General features: G+C 31.3%; 1 protein-coding gene across 1 annotated transcript; it reads left to right on the top strand.

Moving 5' to 3' along the window:
• Positions 1-516: 516 nt before the first annotated feature.
• On the top strand, positions 517-10,320 carry LOC124373001 (cathepsin L-like; the record flags this gene model as incomplete). The annotated part of the gene is made up of 5 exons (XM_046831410.1): positions 517-612; positions 1,835-1,940; positions 4,338-4,490; positions 6,840-7,022; positions 10,153-10,320. Coding segments are annotated over exons 2-5 (609 nt in total), but the record flags the coding sequence as incomplete, so codon positions are not given.
• Positions 10,321-10,326: the final 6 nt, after the last annotated feature.

Here is a 10,326-nt window from a genome sequence, read left to right as displayed (position 1 = left end):
TGGTTTAAACATAAAACAACTGAATCAAATCGGAACCACGTAACTATAACACAACTTTGGTCTTACCAACCTTTATTATATATTCGAATATCGTTGTAAAAGAGCCAATAAATTGTTGGCTAATTTATGGTTGGCCAGAAGAGCGATAGCTACAGTAAGAATAACGTTAATATACAGTAATTTCTTTGTATAAAATATAGTATATCGGCTAATTACGAGAAGATATTGATAAAGTATTACATTAATAGTTATTGATACTTTTAACTTTTTGCTCCTTAACGTTAAGTTTAACCATTAAGTAATTTCCTTAAAAAATATGAAGAAATCGAATTTAACAGTTTGATTTTAATGTTCATGTTTCAGAACCGACATATTGTGGTTAGATAACTTATCTAACTATTCATCAAGTTTATGTTTTCTTTTTTGCACATGTATATAGAAGTAATTAAGATAAGTTACCAGGAAAATACTTTAAATGTACTTAGGCACGCTATGGTTCATTAATACATAACATTTAAACGCTGAAACCACAGCATTTCTTACTATTACGTATTCTATTTTTGTTGTGTGCATTAACAACGACTTATTCAAAATAATAGGATAGAGAAAAAGGTTTGTAGATTTATGTAAGTGTTAGATTTAATACCAGGAAGATATTCTTATTAGGTGCAGAATTCAATTGATACCTGAAATAATACGTTAGTAATTTCCAATTCTGTTTTTTACGTTCATGTTTCTGAACAAATTATATTAAAAGTTAGTCGTATTGATTTTCGAGATAAAAAAATTTAAATACATTCATTATAATGATAAATTATGTACATTATATTGTCTATTAATAACAGTTAATCGTATTGATTTTTGTCATAAAATATTAAAACATATTCATAATATAGATATACTATACAAATTATGTTGTGTATTCATAACAGTTATTTGTATTGATTTTTGAGATAAAAAATAAAAACATTTTCATGGTATTGATATAGTATACAAATTATATTTTGTATGAATTACATTTGTATGCTAAAAATCATTATGTGTCTTAACCATACACACAGAAATTTATGACCTTAGGAACAAAAATACGAACTGATGATTGTGTATTGGAAAAGCTGCACCACCTGATTCTCTTAAAAAACTTTATTTACTCCCTTCATATTCCTGCAACTACTATTCAGATAGGGTCCAACTGCTAAATACATTTTACAAGCGATGACATGTTATTTAATGGGAAAAGATCATTCGAATAAAGTAAAAGAATGTACTAAGGTCATTAACGGGAATGGATTATCTAAGACGTTGATAAATTCGTAGCTGGGTAGAAATTGTTTTATTGGGTACAAGAGTATATTTCGTGTATAAATCAACAGCACTCTGAGATAGTACCAAAGTGGACTCGTGATGGACGCAATCGTGAATGGCCGTCATTTAAATGTAATGTGTTAAACAACTTGTACCAAGACCCTGGTACAGATTACAAAACTCCACGTACTTACTCACGCGAAACCGTAGTAAAGTTTCTCTTCTATCTCATATTCTCAGATTATATAACGTCTTAAGCAGGGATTTACTATACAATTATTTTGTACAGGAAGATTTAGAAGATTGTACACACAAATTATTTCTCAATTTTTATGGAATTGCATTACGTTTTATGACTCAAAGTTTTATTACTTTGAGTCATATTACATATGAGTCATATTAGTTGAATCATATTACTCAACTAATATTACATCCCAAAAAATATTTATATAAATATAGTAATATATACAATATATTTTTGCATTTTCTATAACAGAGGATAAGTAAGTAAACTTGTTTGGTGTTCCAGAATGATGACTATGAAGTTTCTACTGTCATGTATATTAGCGATGGTGCCACTTACATTGTCTCTGGAATTATCTGAGGATGAATCCTTTCAGTGGGAGTTATTTCAGGTAAATAACTGCTAAAAATGAAAAACAATATTGTGTAAGTATAAACGTATACAACACATGTATTGATTGTGGTTATTATTTTGAGTCATTTTAATTTTGCTAATTTCTCGCTTTACTTGTGGTTAATAAAAACTATAATATAGTAACGAGAAATTCTAAAATATAATTGTTTTCATCTGAAATATTTTTTTATAGTTAAATTATTGCCGTAGCCTTGTAAATCCATATATATTGATATACCGAGGATTTGTTGCAGGGAATACTTCCTGGTTTTGTTCTCTTCGACAGATACAAGTTTTTGATGTGTAATTTAAGAGTGATGTGTGTGAAAGGGTGCTTTATTAAGTTTTTTTTTTAAATTAGGGCTCCATCCACTAACTCTTGAATATTTATTGTAGTAAAATGGGGTTTGATAAATGTGTACATTCCTTGATGGTTTAAGTTTAATATATGGTAAACTAAACATCAACACTTTCATAACCTAGAAACAGCGGCAAGTAACACAAACATCTGTACAACAAGCTGAACATCAGATAGTAATTATCAGCTTATACGTATGCAAAATGACAGTCACACTGTGTAATGTGTAGTAGGTTTGAGATCAAACGTTGAGTTGAAAGCTTTTACACATTTTATTGTTTTAAATTACATCATAGAATATGTAAATATATATATTCTTAATCATAAACTAAATTAATATATTTTTCACCAGTGCATATCCCCTCTTCTATGGCATTACTCGGAGGCCTTGAGGATGGAGAGTATTGACGCCAATAACGAAATAAAAGATTTTAACCCGTTAAGAATACTGCTCAAACATTGATAATTAATCAAATTGCAAACAATAATATGTGCATTTTAGTACTTAAGGAACCCAAAATTTGCTTTGCTATTATATTTATACACTAGGTAATTTAGTATATTTTAACCGAAAGCCATTGTTGAAGTGGATTAAATATAAATTATTTGTATAAGGTATTACATTAATTTATGATATATATATATAAAGAAGTTAATTAGGAATTGAGGTTCCAACAAAACTTTCACAGCCATTCAAAATTGTAAATACTGTTTTAAATAAATACCAGAAACATAATACACATATATATAGACATATATATGTCTCTGAAAAAGTATGTCATATATGTTATTAAAATAGATTAGTTCATTTATAATTATGAACAGATGTAAGTAGCTGTTACTCTCTATTTCGCGCGCTATCCTTGCAGTGTTACAGGTGTGAGTGTCTAGGCCATTTTTAACTGGCACAAAACTGGCATACGAATTTTGAAGAAAACTAATGGGCCATTGGAACATATCCCAGTCTCTAGGTTTACTTTTAAACAACTGGGTAAAGGCCTTTGTGACGAAAACCTGAAGTCTAAAGGCAATACAGTCTCTAAGTGTACCACTCAGATAGATAGCATTTCTTTGAAATTCTATGGAATTGATTGAATATATTATAAGATATAAGTAGTTGCTATAAACCAAAAAGACCTGAATTTTGATTTCAGAACACTAAATTTCCGTAGAAATTCGGTATAATGTTATGAAGTCCTGTTATTTAAACTTAAATATATAAATATTTTATTTTATTATTTGTGGTGTTCAGTTTAAATTGTCACAAGTCAAAATATTTAATTCTGAATTATGATAATTCCCTAATACGACACCCTCTCATACTTCCTGTTCTTTCCTGTCTTTGGGATATAAGTGATGTAATAAGGTGTATGAATCTGCTTTCCTGTCTCTGTAAGTACATTTTAACCTAGAAATAACACATATCGATTTATTATTGATATAAATATAAATCATTCGTTAATCAAACTTTTACATTTTTAATAATAATACAAGATAGGAATACTCTACACCACTTGTCCCGTAACTGGTTAAACGGGAGTTGCATGCAAAATTTCTAATATGTAACTCAATTAATTTTTGAAATGTACAGCGGGAAGATATAAAATTACACAGATAAGTTTTTAACGCAACAAATACGCTCGGCGGTATTGTTGGCCATGCACCATTATAAAAAGCATTCTCGTCTATGTGGAAATCAAGTTGCATGGAAAATTAGTGTAATTTTGAAATATTTCTTGATGTATCTTGCAATTTAATAAATGAAATTTTCTCATTAAGCTAGGTTTCATATAAATGTCCAAATAATAAGTTCCAGTAAGGAAAGGAGGGTAATGCAACGCAAGACTGAGCTGAAATCTAATCTTGTCACTAAAGTTTAAAATTAATTCCCCTCTCTACTTTTTTTTAGTTTTACTCTATAAATTACAATTCTACACATTTACACCACAAATAATTGAACCCAGTGTGTTAACAAATTTATTTACTCTGCTGTTTTTTCGTTGCTATCATGTATACCCATAATATGTTTTACCTCAGGTTCAGCACAACAAGATTTATGACTCAACAGAAGAGCAGAACATGCGGAGGAGTATTTTCATACATAATCTGCGACACATCCGAGAACACAACGTCATGTACAATAGAGGAGAGGTTTCGTATGAGGTAGAAATCAACAGTCTTGCCGATATGGTAAGCATATAATTCATTTTATTAGTACTCTTAGCATGCATTAGTGTTTCCAAAAATTTATTTAAAGGAAACGTTCTACCTTAGAACAAATCAAAAATATGTATTGTAATAAAATTACAGACTTAAAAATTGTTTAAATATTCATGGAATGATGCACTTGTCTAAGCTGTTTGTTAGCGAACTACAGCCAGCGAAAGATTTTCCCTGTTTCCTGGGAAAGGACGGAAATAAATCAAAACTGGTGTTTTTATGGCGTAAAGTAAGGTGTAAAAAATATCGGACTTTATTTAAAATGAACTAAAAACTTGAATAAAATACGGCTCAGGCCTATAAGACCACCATATCTGAGATATCGGACAAAATATATAAAATTCGCTCTAAAAATGCTTTGCTTGGATTTGAAGTACATTAACTTCATTAAATGGATGATAAACAACCAAATCTTTAAAACAAATATGTACAGAATTTAATTATGAAGGGAATAATGTAAAATAAACCTAGTAATAAATAAATGCAAATAAAAAAAAATCAATTCTTTAATTAAATAGACCGATACAAAAAATAAGGCAAAAATATACTGTTAAATGAATACCATACCATATTAAATGAGTGTTCGTAAAAACAAAACATTTTAAGATGTTATTGTTTCAGTCAAGTAAATAATTATTCTCTGTGTAATAATTTCATAAGTGGCAACATTAGAAGGTAACTATTACGGAAAAGGTAATGTTATAATTCATTTTATTTTATACAAGATTAGGATATTACAAAGTGTAGAACGAATACAAATGACAAACTAAAATACGAAGACAGATACATAAACAAATAAGTAAACTTAGTTATGGGCCTACACTTAGGCTAAAAAATAAAATAACTTGATTTTAGTGAGACGACCCTCTATTGTCGGACCCTTTAATGCGCCGTTGTATAAGTTTTGTAGTACTACAAGTTAAATACAGGGTGTCAATTAAGTCTGGAACCTCTTTTTTAATTTTTGAACCACAATAGAAAGAAATACCAAAGTTCACATGTGCTTACTGGTGATAGTAACGCACACATCTGCCCAATTACCGACCGGATAATCCCTTTGGGGGACGGTCCACAAGGAGTCAGACAAAATTCTTAAATAGCAGCATAGGTCAAGTTTGGTATCAAATTAAAGGTCTTACTTAGCAGAGTACAATGCAGCAAACCGGACTTCAAAAGGTGGATTCATTCAGTAGTTATAGCTATTTGAATTTTAAAACAATTGAACAATGTAAATTATTAAGTATTACAAGTAAACACCAATTTTTAAGTACCTGTGATCAAAGTAAGTGTTCAAAATGTTCCCCTTCCATCATCTGACAATGTAATAATCGAAGCCAGGAATCAATAATTATTACCAATAACACAACTACTGTTAGAATGTGAAAGTGGCAGATTGAGTCATACACAGCATCCACAGAAACTTAACGTTTGGGCAGGTATTATAGGAAATCAAATTATGGGCCCATTATTTATCAATGGTAATTTAAATGGTGACTCGTATCTAGCAATGCTCCAAAATGAGATAATTCCTGCACTACAAGCTGCTGTTGGTCGACAATTTCAAAGAATTTATTTCCAACAAGATGGCGCGCCACCACACTTTGCTCTCCTTGTTAGAGAATACTTGGATACAATATTCCTTCGCAGATGGATTGGAAGACATGGTGCGGTAGAGTGGCCTGCTCGTTCCCCTGATTTATCTCCGCTGGATTTTTTTCTTTGGGGATACCTCAAAGATAAAGTTTATCGTACTAAGCCTCGAGATTTGGCGCACCTAAGAAATCTCATAGTCCAAGAAGCTCAAGATATTCCATGTGACTACCTTCAAAATGCAGTGGATGGCTTTTACAACCGCCTAGGACATTGCCAGACGATGGGAGGGGAACATTTTGAACACTTACTTTGATCACAGGTACTTAAAAATTGGTGTTTACTTGTAATACTTAATAATTTACATTGTTTCAATTGTTTTAAAATTCAAATAGCTATAACTACTGAATGAATCCACCTTTTGAAATCCGGTTTGTGTGACATTGTACTCTGCTAAGTAAGACCTTTAATTTGATACCAAACTTGACCTATGCTGCTATTTAAGAATTTTGTCTGACTCCTTGTGGACCGTCCCCCAAAGGGATTATCCGGTCGGTAATTGGGCAGATATATGCGTTACTATCACCAGTAAGCGCGTGTGAACTTTGGTATTTTTTTATATTGTGGTTTAAAAATTAAAAAAGAGGTTCCAGACTTAATTGACACCCTGTATATTTTATGCATTGGAAGTGGTGCTATGACAACTTATTAAAAATGCCGTACTTACAGACACTTGACGACATGATTTCAAGAAAAGGTCTCCGACAAAGTGATGAAGTAATTAGAAGTGGGAAGACATACTATGAGCCAGACGGAGCAGAGTTACCTGACAGTGTGGACTGGAGGACGAAGGGGGCAGTCACTGGAGTCAAAAACCAAGGTCAATGTGGCTCGTGCTGGGCGTTTAGTGCGGTTAGTAGCTGTATTGGTCAAATGATATACATGGTGTAAATTAAGTCCTTATACGCCTGGATATATTTCAACGGATTGAAATATCGATATAAAATCTTCACATACCTATTAAAATACTTTTTTGGACTGTTTGAAAGGTAAAATTACTCCATTTGTAAAAGGGGGGTAAAGGGGTCACTTTAAGTTTTCAAGTCACAAACCATATCGTGTGACATGTCATTTGAAAGATAAATTCAAAAGAAACACAATGACATTAACAAAACATCTTCCTACGACGTTCCTAGCAGAAGTTATGGGCAAACAACTCCTTACATCTAAGGGTGTAAATTAAGTCCTGATACGCCTGGATATATTCCAAACGCATTGAGATATCAATGTATAATCTTCACTATACTTATTAAACTTTTTTGGATTTCTTGTAGGTAAAAAGGTGTATCCCCTTTTAAAAGAGAGGTAGAGGGGGGCTTAACTATAACATTTTAAAATTGCATCCCTTATATTTTCACATAAATATATTAACGGCGGTATGCAATAGAAACACAATGACACTAAGAAAACACTTCTACGCCGTTTCTAGCAAAAGTTATGTGCAAATAACACGAGAAAAAAAATAATAATGCCAATATCTTTCGAATACCAACACAATACATGCGTGACATTTTTTAGAGGTTCTTTGAGAGGCCCAACCTATCCCTTTACGTAGTAGCTAACGTTTCTGGTGTGCATAGTTTTGGTAAGATGAATCTATTTTTTAGGTGGCATTACAATTTAAGGGAATATTTGACCATACATTTTGTTAGTATCATCGTGGAGATGTTTCGTCCATGACATTGTGTTTCAATTGAATATACCTTTAAAATTAAATGCCAAAAAATAGGGGTTGTAATTTGAAAATTTAAAGTTATTCCTTTCGACCCCCCTTTGAAAAGGGGGTAACATTTTATAACCCCCAGAAAAATCTAAAAGAGTAATTTAGGTATGATGAATAAGGTATAAGTAATATATCCAGGCGTGTCAGAGCTTAATTTACACCCTTAAACGTAATGGGTTGTTTACCCATAACTTTTGCTAGGGTAGTTGTAGAGAAAATATAATATCATATAATTTATATAATACGTATAATCAAATAGAAGAGTCATCAGAATTAAAAAGCAATTTAACTAAAAAGTTTACAAAATTATTGGCGATTTGACATGAGATACTAAAAACGTAGTGTATAAAATCCAGTGTAAGAATGCCCGAAAGACTATATTGGCTTCATAACAAATAATCTATGAATAACAAAGTCCGTTAAATGGTATGATTGCATAATGATGAAACAAAACCTTTAGTTATTTATTTAAAGTAGAAACCAATACGAACATTTAATAATAATTAAAATGCATCAAAATGAAGAAATTTTGAACAAGCATGTTAAATTGTAACAAAATCAAAATTTCCTTACGGATTGGATCTTTGGTAATGAATTTAAATCATCTGAACACTGGTTAAATCTTTACAACCTCAGTTTGAACATGTGTTTTACATTTCAAACATGTTATAATATATATTATATGAGGAGAAATATAATACGAGTAGATGACAAATTAAATATTCTATTATAACTAGCCATTACGTATGGCTATTGTATCCTTCTTAGTAAAGGGATTATTATGCAATATGAAGGAGTTCAATTATATTTTTCCAATGCATATTAGGTACCATATATTTCATGGTTAGATAATCATAGGTCAAGCAATTCGAACTCACTGTTGATGGGGTTTTTCGCGAATAGAAACATTTTAGGTTCGAAATATTTATATTTCCAGAACCACAGCTGAATCTGTTGCACTAATCATATAATGTAGTGAAACTCGGAAACCTAATTTGTTGCATTTGCCTTTTTGTCCTGATGAAGAAAACTTATATACGTTCAGGTATGTAAGACGTTGAGCCCAGGTTACTTGAACACTTCTAATATCCTCAAACAGTTTAGTGTTGCTTTTGCGTTAGAAGCGTAAAGAAACAAATAGCAGTTTTATTTATTTGGTTAGTTCATTACTTTTTTGTTTAGACCTCAGCTGTTAAACTTGTAGCTTTTTTAAAAACTCAGATGATCCAACATTTACAGATTCAGATTAAATGAAATTAAAGATATATAAGTAAGTAATAAGAATTATCAAAATAAGACGTAAGAGGTGTTTAAAATACCAGTAAAGGGAATTTATCAATGTAGCAGTTTAGAATATAAACCGACTCGTACAACGATCAGGATATACCCTCATCAAAAATCAATTTTATACAAATATTAAAGAATCTGAGTTTTTTTATCGGGAGAGCAAATAATCACAGTTTTAGGTGTAATGCGTTCTAGTTGTTATTACACAGTAAATATTATTTCATAGCAGCATTACTGCAAATTATAATCTTGCTAGTAGTCATTAATTTTCAGTCAATAAACATTGCTGTGAATTGCATTAGCAACTTCAGCCAATCCAAGAAGGAGAAGAAATAAACGTTTTCTTCAGTTTAGTCTTGATTTATGGACAGTTGAATTTACGTACTGATCACTTTTCTCCAATTTCAGACACGAATCACTGATAAGATTTTTTGTTGGAGTTGTGTCATTTAATAATTTTATGAAAACATGCCCAACTCAATATCGTTCTTAAAGATTTCGAAAGTTATTATATTCTAAATAGAATTCCTCAAAATGAAGCAATTTTATCTTGGTAATGTAATAAAACATTTAATTCTGTCATACTTTGTATAGTGTTAACCCTATTTGCATACAACGTCATTACCATTGTTATCATGGTCAACTCTAAAACCAATGTAAAGATTTTTCTTAGTTATTTTTAATGAGATTTGAAACGCTAATATTTATTTATTAGTACACCCCTATACACCATAAACCCCATATATAGCATATATCAATGCATTGCTTTTGTGGGTGTTTACTTAATCATATAGCAATACCGTATTTATTATATGTTAATGTGTTGTTGTACTAGTTCTTATTTAATACATTACAACTTTGCGAAACAAATGCTAGTCTATGGGGGAGGTATTATTATATAGGTAATTGGATAGCAATTGTTTGCAGGTAATATAAGTGGCTTATATAGCTATAACTTTTATGCTGTTACAGACTGGCAGTCTAGAGGGCCAGCACTTTCTGAAGACCAAGAAATTGGTGTCGCTGAGTGAACAGAACCTAGTTGACTGCTCCGATAAGAACTTCGGTTGTGAAGGCGGATATCCGTCGCAGGCTTTTAACTACATCAAGATTAACAAGGGAATTGACACAGAGGAATCGTATCCT

The sequence above is a fragment of the Homalodisca vitripennis genome, unplaced genomic scaffold (assembly GCF_021130785.1).
Source record: "Homalodisca vitripennis isolate AUS2020 unplaced genomic scaffold, UT_GWSS_2.1 ScUCBcl_4575;HRSCAF=10835, whole genome shotgun sequence".
NCBI classification, from domain to species: domain Eukaryota; kingdom Metazoa; phylum Arthropoda; class Insecta; order Hemiptera; family Cicadellidae; genus Homalodisca; species Homalodisca vitripennis.
The sequence above is the reverse complement of the archived record's forward strand: the minus strand, read 5'-3'. Positions and strand labels throughout refer to the sequence as shown.